Source organism: Musca vetustissima, unplaced genomic scaffold (genome assembly GCF_032173495.1).
Source record: "Musca vetustissima isolate MV318-11 ecotype Yass unplaced genomic scaffold, APGP_CSIRO_Mvet_v1 utg12664, whole genome shotgun sequence".
Lineage (NCBI taxonomy): Eukaryota > Metazoa > Arthropoda > Insecta > Diptera > Muscidae > Musca > Musca vetustissima.
In genome coordinates, this window is record NW_026885900.1 from 54,565 (window position 1) to 69,744 (window position 15,180).

A 15,180-nucleotide genomic window follows, 5' to 3' on the forward strand; every position below is an offset into this window, starting at 1 on the left:
TTAGAGCTTAACTTTATAGGATAATTTCATTAATTTCTTGGAACTAATTGGACAGTTGGGCCATAGATTGGCACAGCCCATGGGTCCACTCATACTGTCGCCGGTGAAACGTAGCAATTCTCCCATGTGGGCAGCAAAATGCCATTTGCTGGGTGAGCCATTCATGGCCAGGGACATGGATGAGGATCTGTAAAGAAAAAAAAAAATATTTAATAACATCTTTTAAAAAATTCTTACAGTGTATTTTGTAAACAATTTTAACAAAAATATTCTACACAAGATTCCTTATTTAGTATGCTAAGCATTTGCCGGTTTATTTTTTGTTAGAGACAGCGGCAGTTCGTTTAAACGTGAATTCAAAGCAAATCGCCTTCAAGTCAAGTGCGAGGTTATTACTAGTCCCCAACACACTGCCCCACCTTGCATTATAACAAAAATATCACTGAAGTGGAAATTTGCGTTTTGTTTGCAATTACAAATTGATTGTTTAACAGTCAGTCGTCCGCAAATAAACATGTAAATTACTTAACAAATATTAAATAGACATAAAAATCATCGTCGTCAATGTTTATGAAATGTGCATTAACAGCTAAGCAAATAAAAACTGGGTGATTTATGTTTTATTTTCGCCTAGGCTGGCTGACTGGCTGGCTGGGTTCATTAACATTTCACCTCCTAACCCAACATTGAGATGTCTTGCTAAGCTAAACTTGAAATTGTTTGTTTTTATTAATTCAATAAAATTTACTTAAATATGCAATTGCTTCCTTAAGATGTTGCGATATTTTTTAATTTCATTTAAATGCATTTGCATATCAGAAGTTAATTGAAAACGAAAACAAAAGAAATTCTATAGGAGAAGTATATATATTTCAATAAGTGTGGAATTTGGCGCTTAGTTTCATATTAATTAGTTTCAATTCTGTTTTTAGTCATTCACCCGGTTATGTTTAATTCATTGTTTATTGCTTATCAAAATTGTTTGGTTCAAAGTGCAAACTCCTTTTGTGCCATCAATAGCAAAACAAAAAGTTCATTCAAGTTTAGAATCACATCTTTCAAGGGTAGCATAAATTATAAATGTTCGCCAGCCAGTCAAAAAATGAAATAACTTGATTTTAATCATCATGTTCGTCATCAGAAACGACTTTAAATAGCTATGCAGATTTATGTTTATGCTAATTTTTTTCACAAATTTTAAATTGAAAATATTCCATTTAAATGAAATATACGTATAGACAAGAAAAAAATATGCCTTATCATGGTGTTTTGTTTAGCAACATGAAGTCTGGACAACTCAGCAAAGATTAGGTTAGGTTGGAAATCTTAAAAACCAATACAAATCAGGATCCTGAATATTTTTATTTTATTTTATTTTTATTGTGTGCAGATGTTTAATTGTTTGGTATGTTTTATTGTGTGCATTGTGGATAAATTCAATGTGGAAGTTCCGAACTCACATCTTCGGTTGAAAAATGTGATTCGAACCATTAAAATGGGTTGGACCTTTCTATGGTGACTATGTGAAGTTTTCCACATAGGTGATATATAGTCCCCATATAATGGATAATGAAGGTATTATAATTACCCCATAAAAGCTGTACCCCCTTTTTCCAACTACTTTCATGAAATTTTACATTTTGGAATCTCAAAGGATAAAAAACAATACAATCTTAATAATTAACCCTCAGATATAGGTCTTGTAATTCTACAATCCCGGGTTTCAGACCAGAAAAATTCTCCTTTAGGGTTGGAGCTTGCTCAATATAGTCAGTATTATGACATAGAACCTTACCATGTTCGTTAAGTTCGTAATGGTCGTAGCCTTAAGAAATTGTGATGGAAGAAGAAAGATATATGCCCATTTTTATATACAAGACCTTTTTGAGGCCCTTAAAATAAAGAAGAGCTCTTCTGTCATTTTGATATGGATTTTTATACAGAAGGACTTCTTCCATTTACTGAAAACCTTTTGAGGTCTTCAATTTAGGTCACAGAAAGCAAAGGAACTTCTTGCAGATAATGTTCAATATAGTCGGTGTTTCATAGAACCTCATTTGCAATGTTCAGCATTTTGATGGCCCTACCCTGATTGCTTTACAGGGCGGAGGCTTTTATGAGTTCCCTTCTGACTTTTTGGCGTACTTCTGTATTTTTTATACAGAAGTTCTTCTTGGGACCTTCCACAGATTAAAAGCCTTTTTCTATACTTGAAGAAGGGCCTTTTATATAGAAGGACTTCTTCAGAACTTCCATAGATTGCAAGCCTTTTAGGTCTTCTATTCATTTAGGTTCACAGAAGATAGAGGAACTTCTCGTAGAGAATTTTTAATATAGTCGTGTTTTGACACAGACTAAATTTTGAAGTTTCACCAATCGTGTGGATTTTTATACCCTTCACCACGCTATGGTACAGGGTATTATGTCTTTGTGCATATGTTTGTAACAGGCAAAAATAATCGAGATAGACCCATGGTTCCTTTTAAGAATATGCATAGAATCACTTTCTGAGTCAATTAATGCATGTCGCTCCCTCCGTCCGTCTGTCCATGTTCAATTGTAAACAATGTACAGGTCGCATCTATGAGGACGAGCCCTATTGCAATTGGGAAAAATCGGTTCGGATTTAGATATAGTTCCGTATATATCTTCGTCCGATTTAAGGTAAATGGTGTACCAAAGTCCCTATATATATTTCGATTTGCACGAAATTTGGCATAGCGTACTGAATTAAGTCTAGAATGATGTGTGCAAAGTTTCGTGAAAATCGGTTCTGTTTTAGATATATCTCCCATATATATTTTCGCCCGATTTTATGTAATTGGTACACCAAAGTCCCTATATATCTTTCGTTTTGCACGAATTTTGGTACAGGGCACTGAATTAAGTCTAGAATTTTTTTTTTCAATGATCATCTTTAGGCATGGAACTTTGAAAAATATTGAGGAGTTTTTCAGCAGAAACATATCACAGACTAAATTTTTTCTAATATCGGTTCTGATCGTGGATTATGATCTGGGAATACATGGTTATTAAACAAAAGGTAAAAATATGAGGTAATTTTAATGAAACCTGAGATTTATGGCTGCAAAGATAGTTGTGAAAGGTAGGATTTTTCCACAGAAAGTTTTCTTAGACTACAATTTTTTAATTATACATGGTCAGGTAAGGTAATTTTATGAAATTGTTCTCAATCGAGAAATTTAGCTCTAAAGTGGTAGTTGTGTTGCATATCACCTCATAAATCAAATCATATTCAAAATCTTAAATAATATATATTTTCAATAATGTTTACCTTATCAAATTCATAAGATCCTTTTCCTTCTCTGTTAACGCATAATCTGGTTTCGCTGCCATTTCACACAGCATTTTTGGCAGACAGGAGTCTTTAATGGCATCTGATAGCTGGGATTTCATGGAGTTACGTTTATTCGCCAGGCCATCGGCAGAGAATTCAGCCAAATCAGCAACTAAATTGGGAAGAGAGAAAGAAAGAAAAAATTAACATATTTTTAAAACTATAATTAAAAGAATACGCAAAAACAAAAACATTATGTAAGAAATTATCTAATTATTGAAAGTTGTTTTTTAAATACCCTGGTGGTCAATAATGATTATGCTTTTTGTTAAGAATAACAGCTTTCTTTTTTTCAAAAATATTTCTTTGTTTGAAAAATGAGTGGTGAATGCTTAACGCTTCAAGTCAAGCAACTATAATTAATAGCAATTATAATTTTTGTCTAAGACGAGTAGAATATTTTGGTTGTTATTAGAGAGAAAAAAATTCTAAATAAATTCAACAATCCATGACGTTGAGCAAATTTATTTAAGCTATGTGAGGGTTTTATTTACACTCAAAATTTAAGCTTCTCATACGAGGCTCGTGTTGGTAGAATGGTTGATTTACTTCAAACAAGCTTTAATCTTTAAATATCTAAGCCCACAACACAAGCCTATTATGTGACAAACGGCCTAAAATTTATCTCGTTGTTTCTGGCAAAAAATCTAAATCACAACCCGGAAAATATTTTGTGTGTTTTTGTGAAAATAAAAACGAATTGTTGTTGTTTATTGTTTTGCTTGCCATATAATTTACACATTTATCATGGGCTGTTAGCAACAACGACAATAAACTTGTCAATTAGTGTAGATATCATGCAGAACCTTTTTTCCTGCTATGTCTGGCTAGCTTGTAATTATGGCAATGTGTTAAGCAGGCTTTCAAATAACAACAACAACAGCAAAATAAATATAAAAAAAAACATTGAAACACACGCTCACACTTGACGGCATTTAACCTGTCTTTAATTTACCTTTAAAAAATGCAATTAAGAATATTTTCTTTATATGAAAAAAGAATAATTTATTTTTGTTATTTGTTTATTGCCAAGTGGGTTCTTAACCTTCATGGAAATGTTGATTTAAGCGAGAATTAAAAAAAAACTAAACTATTACCACTGGTAATGCAGAAGTTGCCAAGTCAACAGAATAAATTTGTCAATGAAATAAATGGGCGATTCGCCCGCCAAGTAAAACAAAAACTGCACAATAAAACAGAAAATGTATTTAAGGTAATTTAAATGACTTGAATGACTGTTTGTTTTTTGTATTTTTTGCTTAATTACCAACAACAAATTGTTTATGCAAGCCACTAAAATTAAATCACAACCATGGATTTTTAACTTTGGAAGGCCCAAAGCAGTTGACATAGAGGGAGAGAGGCTAAAGACTAGAATCTGTAGAACAATTTTTACTTTAGCGGAATAAATTTAAATATTCTTTGTCATTTTTACAAGTTTCCGGGCATTTGGATGATACAAACTTATAATTTCAATTTGTAGATCCATTCACTGACCTTGACACTACCACATATATCTCCGAACTTTATTTTTCTGGCATTACAATTCTAGAATTCCCAGTATTTGATTTTCTTTTATTGCATAAAAAAATTGGTTTCAATTGTTTCATTCATTTATTCTTGAAGAACAACAAAAAATTGGAATATTTCATTGCTTTGTCTTCTGTCTACATTTGTTGTATTGTTTCAAAATACACACAGACATCACGATTTGAATTTCTCGAACAGCTGTTTAGCATTTGAAAGATTAACCTGACCGAACGGATCGTTGGCAATGTTCAAAACAGATACATTTTGTTATTGGCTTTACTCATAGTCAGCAACGCTGAGAAATTGCTATGGTATGGCTAAGTTCAATAAACTTCTAGCCTTGAGCTGAGATCAAGAAAAGCACGTAAAATTTATACAAATTTAGCGAATTTCAAAATCAAAGATCAGATTGACTATTTTGGCCACAAAATAAAAAAAAATAAAAACAAAAACACAACAAGCGGCCGGCAAAATAAAATAATAATTTTATATAAAGTTAAATTATAATTTTATATAAAGTCTGTATATAAATTTGCATCGAATTAAATAAATTAAATCTGTAGCCCAAGTTCTCTGACTGCTAAATGAAATTACATTTGTAAAGAAAAAGTAAAAGTCAGTACTAAATTCCAATGCAAATTCGATTTTAATTAATAGCTCCTGGTCAATTATAGTTAGACGGCAGATAACTGTTATTAGCCAATTGCAATATAGCAACACATTTAATTTTGAAATAAAACTTTATGAACTTTTATCTCCGACAGAGGTTAAGAATATTTATATCAAGATCATAAAAAAATTGCAAAATGTAGAGGGGGAAACTTGTATCCCACAGATAATAATTTTGTTGCATCTTGTTAATAGTGGATTTAGTAGATTGTAAAAATATTAATTTGTTATTAATTGTTTTATTGTAATTGCATAATAATCTAATAGTAGGTTTTGAATAAAAATGCAAAAAAAATGACATGTAAAAATGTCGTTAAATTCGACCGAACGAATCTTTTTTATACCCTACAACAAGTTCTAAGTGCACACCACATGTTGAGCGGTATCAAAAATTCCTTAAATAGGTCAGAACCCTTATATGGGGTTTGAAAACAGGTATTTGTGTCATATGGAAACAGAGTTATCGAAAATGAAAAATGAAAATGGCACAGGACCTTTATATAGGGGCTATGTTAAAGTGGCGAAATTCTTCAAAATACCAAACATGAGCTGGGACCTTTATATAGAGGCAATGTCGAAACATGGTCCTATATCGACAAAATTCTGCACAGACTTTTATCACAGTCCAAAATCCCGAAATGCCATTAAAATTTAGGCATATTCGATTTTTTTAAGATGAATTTTGGTTGAAAAATTCGGCTAAAACCGGCACCGTTATATGGAAGCTATTCCAGTCTGTGAAACTATATTTGCGAAATTACAGTTACTTTGGTGTGAAGATGTTAAGAAAATGCTGTAAAAATCTTTAATACGCCGAAAATGTGGTGGGACTGTGTTTTGTTAAAGCAAGGACCTATTTGAAAATTTCACAAAGACGTGTATCGCGTTGCAAGTACCCGAACATTTTAGGTTTTCGTTTGGAAACTACGACCGAAAACCATAAAAAAGTTTTTTCTGCTATATCAAAACGTAGACCTATATTCTAAATTTTCGGTAAAAAGATTTGACACCCATTGCGAATCCAGAATATCCAGAATACTAAACCCTCTCCTCAGAGACACCGACTAGCACTTTTTACTTGTTTTGTTTTTTCAAGACACTTCAGTTAAAAATTCACAATGGGGAGTTTCTATTATTTTTATGCTATTCCCAAACGGAGGCAGATATATCCAGTTTTCAATATCTAACATATTTCAGGTTTTTTATATGACAAAATGTCGCATTTTTTTCAAAAATTTCGTTATACTGTCCTTTATTCACTTTTTTATTCATGACACGACGCCACATATTGACATTATATTATTATACAAATTAGGTAATATTTAGAACTACTTTCATTTTAAACTATTTTCTATTAGCATAGAAAATAAAACTAGATTTCATAAGTGTTAATTTTCCCTGACATTTTGATATTTAAAAAATTATTTTACTATTAACAAATGCCAAACATGCATTAGGGCCGGTCTTTTTTTTTACTAAACAAAAAATTTATAAAATAATTCCATTAACATTTAACAAACAAACTGGAATGTGACAATACATGTGATCGACCAGTTGCCTCGGATAATTAAATGCAAGTTCTGAAGAAATGTTTTATCTTAGAACGCCAAACCATTTTTAGAAATCAAAAGAATTTAAAAAAAAGTTTTATTGCAGGTTTTATAAAACCAGAACAGGGATACGCCATATTCACTAAATATCGAAGCTAGAATTTAACTTCTAAAACATATCTGAAATACATTTTTAATGATAAGATGTGTCCATATTGGCAGAAGCAGTTATACCATTATATGATTGTGATTTATATATGTATATAAAAAATTAAATTTAATGCATAACTAGGTCTCAACTAGGATGTTTGTTATGGTTAAACTATTTAAGGGAAAATAATTATTTTTAAATGAAAATACTAACATTCACCAATAGGTCTGTAGTATTTTTATCTAAATAAACTTTTTGAATATTTTTTTTTTCACAACAATAAATAATTTCTAATTAGCTAACTCTCAACAGGTTAGCCAAAAATACACAAAATTAAAGAATCATGAATTTATGCTGAGGCATCATCATCGTCGTCATTGGCGCTAACAAGCTTGTTCAACGGAATTAACTCAGGAAACGATTTGTTAAATTTATATATTTTTATTTTTTTGAAAAAAAATGTTAGGTTTAAATTATAAAAATATAGAAATATTCTGAAGAAAAAAACAATGAACATGAAACTTTTTCTCATTTGTTGTTAAAAAAAAGAACACGTTTTGTGTTTTAAAGAGGAAGGGATAAGGAGGCAAAAAATCCCAAATCTATTGGTGATCTCACTAATGTTATTAACACAAAAGTTTTGTTTTTAATGATTGGAATATGACTTTTATAAAAATAAAAAAAAACAAAAAATAATAATTATTGATTAGAGAGAATTACGCAAACTTTTTTTCTTGAGGATATAATGGGATATGTATTTAAAAAGAATAATTACTATATTTTAGATAATTGTGCTTAAAGAAATCATGTGATGTTAATGAGGAATTATTGTTTAATACTAAATGAGGATAAGAAATACATAAATGGCAAAAAAACTAAAGAATCTCACGGATCTTTTTATTCCTTCTTCATAAGTTGGGCGCCTAAAATCATGCGGAACGGCTATTTGTTTTAAAATCTCTGCCAGGAGGTTTTTTATTTTCTAAGAAAACGAAATACTCAAAAGATACTCAAGTTAGCAATTTTCTACGCTGATCTTTTTTACCCACTAAGAACTATGGGGTCTTTATCATTTTAAAAATCTACCAGGAGGTATTTTTCTTCTGAGAAAACTAAATTAGCTAGTTGGAAAATTCGCCTACCATCTTCAATATATCGCAATATTCGACTATTTCAGAAATGGACCATTATTGAAATATTTCTAAGAACTGTAAAACTCTTTTATGAGGTTTATATCATCTGAAATGCAAATAACAGACAACATACCTAGACCTTAATTGACAATTTTTCGAAGATCTACGGGGCTATGTCATTGAAAATTTAGGGGATTAAAAATTCGGCTAGGGTACTTAAGATACAGTTTTAGGTGATTATATAACCAGTAAGGAAAGTTCAAAAGTCGGACTGGACCGACTATATGATACCCTTCACCACTTTTTACATACAAGAGATGCTAGTATATACAATATCCTGTAGATAGAAAAGATATAGCATCGTTGGATTAAAATATATATGAGCTCTATGTCTAAATCCGAACCAATTTCAACTAACCTTAACACACATCATTCTTGAATCAATTGCATTCGCTATGCAAAATTTAATCTCAATCGGACAAATAATGGAAGTTTGGAGCTCCAATCAGATAAAATCTGACGAAACTATATATAATTCTAAACCTATTTACGATTTATACACCAATCTAGATCGAATTCAGTACGTTGTGCAAAATTTGGTCGCAATCGGAAATATATTAGGAGTTTGGTGAATAATTTACATAAAATCGGACGAAACTATATATGGGAGCTATATTTAAATCTGAACCGATTTCAATGAAACACCGCATACATCAACCTGGACCTAATTCAGAACGCTGTACAAAACTGTATCTCAATCGGATAAATATTAGGAGTTTGGTGCACTATTTAGATAAAATCGAACGAAAATATATATGGGAGCTATATCTAAATCTGAACCGATTTTCTCCAATTTAAATAGGGTTCTTCCTTTGACCAAAAAAGTGACCAGTGCCAATTTTTTTCCAATTCGGATCATAAATGCGACCTGTACTTTGTTTACAATTTAACATGGACAACGGACGGACGGACATACATAAATCGACCCAGAAAGTGATTCTATGCACATTCTCAAAACGGACCGATATACCCCAAAGATCCTATTAGCAGAAATGTTACTACTAACATATTTTGCAAAAATGTTGCAAAATGTCAAAACCCTATCATAGATATTGCGAGCTCTATCGTGAACAGGTTTAAAGTTAAATGTATGTGAAATTTTTTAATTTTAATTTTTTACAAGTCTTGATACCTCAAACCATAATTAAAATATACGACTTAAAAAGAAACCCCCTTAAACGTTTGAGATTAGTCCCATTTTCTTTCTTAGCCAAATTTGTGAAATCTAATAAAGTTTAGTGATTAAATTCAATTCCATCCAATGTAATATAATATTTAAATTACAAAAAATTTGTTATTTACTTATTTTACAAACCACTGTTATGTAAAACAAATATTTATGTAAACAAAAACAGAAAAATCCGGTTTATAAGAAAAACAGTTGTTTTGTTTTGTGAATTATCAACTGCTATAATTACCCACAAAGCCAAACATACATAAATAAATATGTGTGTATATACAACGATGTTTGTAAATTAGCGGATGTCGAATAATGACATGTACACTAGACATTAATATAATATTTATTTTGTATTATTTGTTGTTGTAACAACTGGCGCTCTGTATTTTTTTCTGGCTTCAAAATTGGCATCACGTTTGCCTTGTTGGACATATGGAACTCACGATATTATCATCATAACAACAACATCACGAAGACCAATTCAATATTTTCTTTTTTTATTTCTTCTGACTTTGTAACTGATCTTTGCAATACAATTTTCACTTTCACCTTCAATGAACCTTAGCTGAGCTGATTCACATGACAGAGCAAATGGGGAGTTTTCTTCCCACCAGCAATGAAAATGAGAAAAGCAACGAAACGAAAAAAAAACATGACCACAGATCAAACAACCTGTTGGCTGGGATAGAGTTTCATACCCACATATCATACATATATATAAATAAATATTTGTTGAAATGTTACCATTTTTTTCTCTCTTGATCTTTTTGTCTTTCTAAGCTTTTTTGAAACCGAAAAAAAATCTCAACAAGTTTTGGAAATTATTTTGTGTATATGTGTGTTTTTTTTATTTTCTTTTAATGTTATCATTTTGTTTTTATTTTTTTATTTTATTTCTAACCAGAAACCATCAATGCTACTCTGCAACTATCAACTTTTGGCCGGTATGAGTAATGAAATCTACTGGAGTTGGTTGAATAACAGCAACCACAGCAGCAGCATCATCATCAGGGTAAGCAACAAAAAATAAAAACACACCAGTACACATAATTATTACAACATAGCCAAAAACCAGGTTTACCACTATTGGATTACATGAATATTTCAAAAGATGGCCTATGGCGTTAGCACAGTGGCTTGGTGGTGGTTTTTGACATGTAAGGGGATTTTTTTTTTTGTTAGAAAAGAGTTATAATAAAAACATATTTAAATATAAATGGATGACCTGAAGTCACTAAGCAGTGGCTTTTGAGTGACAAAAAAAATTTTTATGAATAATTTATAAAAAAATTGACAAATCAAATAAAATATGAATTCAATATTTAAAGTTATCAATAGGATCACTACTTAAATAAGGTTCATTTACTCTCACACTAGCTTGTTCCCATTAATGGTCTGTTCCCGTACTGCAAGAATCTACTAGATATCACAGTTTTCTTCGACATTATAAAGGAAAATTAGTTATCATAGCAGAAAGTAGTAGATTCAGTACGGGAACATAAAATAATGAACATAATGAATTTGCAACTCATACCAAAGCGTACGAATTTAAAAATTACGTTTAAAAATTAAATATTAATATTCTTAATATTAATATTAATAATATTAAATATTATTGTTAAAAACTTGATTTAAAATTAAAAATATACTATTTTATTAAAATGGCCCCAGAAAAAAATTAAATAAATAAATAAATCCCAAAATCTACTTTCCCTTTTTTCTCTTGTCTAAATTTAATATAATTAATTAAAGAAATTCTAACTAGTTTCGTCACCAAAATAATGGAATTCTCAAACAACAAATCTCAATATTTGATTTTATAATAATCACAAACTTTGTTTATAGCTTTTTGTTTATTTTATGTTGTTTTATAGAAGAAAAAACCGGATAATACCGACGACAAGAATTTAAATATTTTAAAATTCAAGAGTTCAAGAATACTTTTGTTTGTTTATAGCACTGTGACGTTTTAATATTTAATTATATATTTAAACAAACACAATCACAAATGGGCTTCTGGAAACTTGGAGAAGTCAATTTTATTTTTTTTTTAAGAATATAAAGAAAAAATTATTATTAAACCGAATGAATGCTAAATGAAAGCGGCTAAAATCGAACGGTCAGAAAAAAACCGAGAAATTAATATTTTTGTTTTATAAATTAAATATAATTATTAATATAAATAGAAAGACTATTCACACAAACACAATATGCCGATTTTCATTTTTTGAATTCTCGTATATATTGATATATTAATCAGGGGTTTAGGATCACAATTCACTAAACACTTTGAACGCCATCTATATGTCACCATCTGAAAAAATGTCAGGTCTAACTCGATTGCAGGATATGTGGAGACAATTAAATGGAGACATTTTCTGCCTATGTTCATGAGGTCCCATTTCTTCTATAACATCATACCAAATCGTATTTGGATTTTAAGAATTTTAAGAAATCTCTTGTGCATAGATGCCCTTTCAAGCTTGATTAGGACATCTTTAGATAAGCTCACACATCTTCTCATAAAAATACAATTCAGTACCAGATCATGCCATATTTTTACACTTTAAGCATTTCTAAAACTTATTATTGGAAACCCATGATGACCAAAATAACATGCCTACTGCCGAACATTCCTTTTGTGGAATAGTTTTTTTTAACCATTTCGTTCCGGAACAACATGTATATTCCCAATTATTCTGTCACTATGACTGTAAGTGGCACCTACTCACTTGTAGTTGAACCTAAACCTTATTTACTCTACAGAGAGTAGCATCTATTCCATAATAGATGCTTCAGAACATATTATATTCAACAGTAGATGGCGCTGAGGTCATTAGAGATCATTTGTTTAAGAACATAACTCAAAGAAAGGAGTTAAAACTGCAAAATTTACGCAAGCAAGAATGATGACCAGTATTCTGGACTTCTGATTGATTGCATTGATTTTGAATGATCCGAATGTAATGATTGGAAAATGGAAGTAGTATATTTAGGATTGCTTCATGGGCCAATGAAAATAACTCGTTTCAAATAACTATAGGCCCATATTTGTTTCTTTTACTTGGTCGATCGCAGTAGGGCACAACATTTTCATCGTGATTAACAAATAAAAAAGTCGAAAATCGAAAATGTCCTATGTTTTTTTAACATAGCCTGAACATTTTATCCAGCATTTAGATGAAGAAATTTAAATCAGAATCAATTTAATTAATATGTCCCACGACCCCCTCTCTAATTCTACACCGAATATTCTACCCTGCCAACAGGCAGTAGGCCTACATTTATAAAGAAATTCTGGTACCATGTAGAGTAATATATATTAAATACTGTCCACTCCCTAACTTCAATCTTGTCCAGAACAACTTCAAAGGGTCCAGTTGTTGACAGTAGAGATCAGAATTTAGCGTTTGGCCATATGGAAGCAACTCATAATAAATAATCCCCTTCTAGTCCCACCAAATGCATAGCCGAACCTTCTGTCCTGGTTTGACCAACGTCTGAGGTGCTTCACCGCTCTCTGATCGTTTTCGAACAGGGCTATCGTATGTGATCCATTTCTCATCTCCAGTCACCATCCGTTAAGGAAATGTGCCTATCTCCTTCCGTTTGGCCGATGCTTCGCAGAAGCAAATTCTGTTAATTGGTGTGGCACCCAAACATTGAGCTTCTTTTTGAATCTAGCTTTGTGTAAATGGTTTAAAACAGTTTTATGGTCGATTTTTGACATCGCTCCTGGGTGATGCTACGAGTGCACCGGTCAACATACCGGTCAACTTCGATCATTTCTCCGATTTTTTTTCGACGACGGGCCTAATGGATTTATTCTTCCCCAACCTAATATATATACCAATATTGGAAACATACCCGTTTTGAATCTCAAACAAAAAACAGGGCAACAATCAGGTAAACAGTTAAATCATTTTACCTACATAAATTTCAGAAGGTCACAATAAAATAATAAATTATATTTCCATAGAAAGAATTTTCAAATTCTGGAAAATCCAAATAACCATAAAATTAATGGCCATCATCAACATTAAATGATAAAAAAAACGACCATAAAAATATAAAATTTTTCCAAATAGGTAAACAGCAATTTCCAACCCACACCAATAATTGTCTCAACTCACAAACCAAAAAAAAAATATTTTTTTCTACTAATTTTTTAAAATATTAACCCCTTTTTCAATCGATGATTTTTAAATTCATTTTTCTTCTTTCCATATATTTCGTTTCTGGCTTTTGAAATCTAAACAAATGCAAATTTGAATTTACACAATTTTTCACAGAAATTATGATAATAATGATGATGGTGATGAACGAAATGAATGGATGACCTCGTTTGAGAGAGAGAGGGTTTCGGCAAGCACAAAACTAGAGGAGGAGGCCTCAAAAAATCGATCATTACAAAATCAACATCATGCAATATTTGAAATGTAGATTTTTTATTTATGTTAATTTAAAAACGGATGAAACAACAACAACAAAATAAAAATAAAACCTAAATTGATTGGGCTTCAATACAAACAAGCAATTTGGAAATAATGTGCATACATATATACATTTGATAAAAAAAAAACTAAAATCCTAAACTTATATGTGATTCAATGCCAATGTTTATAAATTGTATATTTTTGGCAATAATCCCATACATCATTTAGCCCAAAAAATCCCCAACTTATTTTCGGAATTCTATTTCACCAAATATGTCAAAGAGGAAGCTGAAATTTTGATGATCACAACAACTTACCTTCACTTATCTCAATTTCGGCATTTTTCTGCTGAAACTTGCCCGCCCCCGCTGCGGCTGTCTGTTGATTTGTCTCTGATTTGACCACACGCATCATGCCGCCATAGCCAAAAAAGTCACCAAATACCATCAAGGCCACCACAACAAAAATCGCAATACGAAAACGCCAAGCCACATCCATGGTCAATCGGTTCGAGTGAACTCTTCTAGCTTTGAGTTTTTTGTTTGGCTGCAAATTGACGTTTTGATGTCGCGTTTTTTTCGGTTATGGCCAATTACTCAATTACACTTTCGCAATCGTTGTTGGCTTGTGCTTTTATGGTTCAAAGACTTTCTCAATATGACTATTTACACGTTTTCAAAATTGATATTTTATACACGTTTTTGCAATATTTTGACAAATATTTTATGCGGGTTTTATTTTTATTTTTCGGGTTATCACTTGTAATCGAATTGTATTCAAAATTTTTCTTCAATTATTTGAAAACACGCAGAGCTATAGTTAAAGCGAAGATTGACGTAGCAAAATTAAGGTAAGACCGTTCCAAACAAAAAAGTTGAATATTTCTGTTTCTTTTGCAAATTTTCCCAGTATTGTTCGATAATTTTCTTCTTTAATTATTTTTCTTTCTAGACACGTATCGGGGAGTTACTTTGGTATCTGTCCGTCACCTCGTCCACTCTATGGCTCGTTTGTTTTGCAACTAAGCTTAACATCTGTTGAATCGAACCCAGGCAAAACTCTAAGCCGCACAGTTGTTTAGCAAAATACCCACAGGCCCGTACACACACACAT

At 31.3% G+C, this 15,180-nt stretch overlaps 1 protein-coding gene across 1 annotated transcript; it reads right to left on the bottom strand.

Annotated features, from left to right (window-relative positions):
* On the bottom strand, positions 1–14,577 carry LOC133333217 (uncharacterized). Its single transcript, XM_061541545.1, has 3 exons — positions 14,385–14,577; positions 3,296–3,470; positions 1–187 (listed from the first exon to the last, which is right to left on the bottom strand). The coding sequence occupies exons 1-3, from the start codon at positions 14,563–14,565 to the stop codon at positions 1–3; spliced, it is 543 nt and encodes a 180-aa protein (XP_061397529.1). The 5' UTR covers positions 14,566–14,577.
* Between the last annotated feature and the right edge of the window lie 603 nt (positions 14,578–15,180).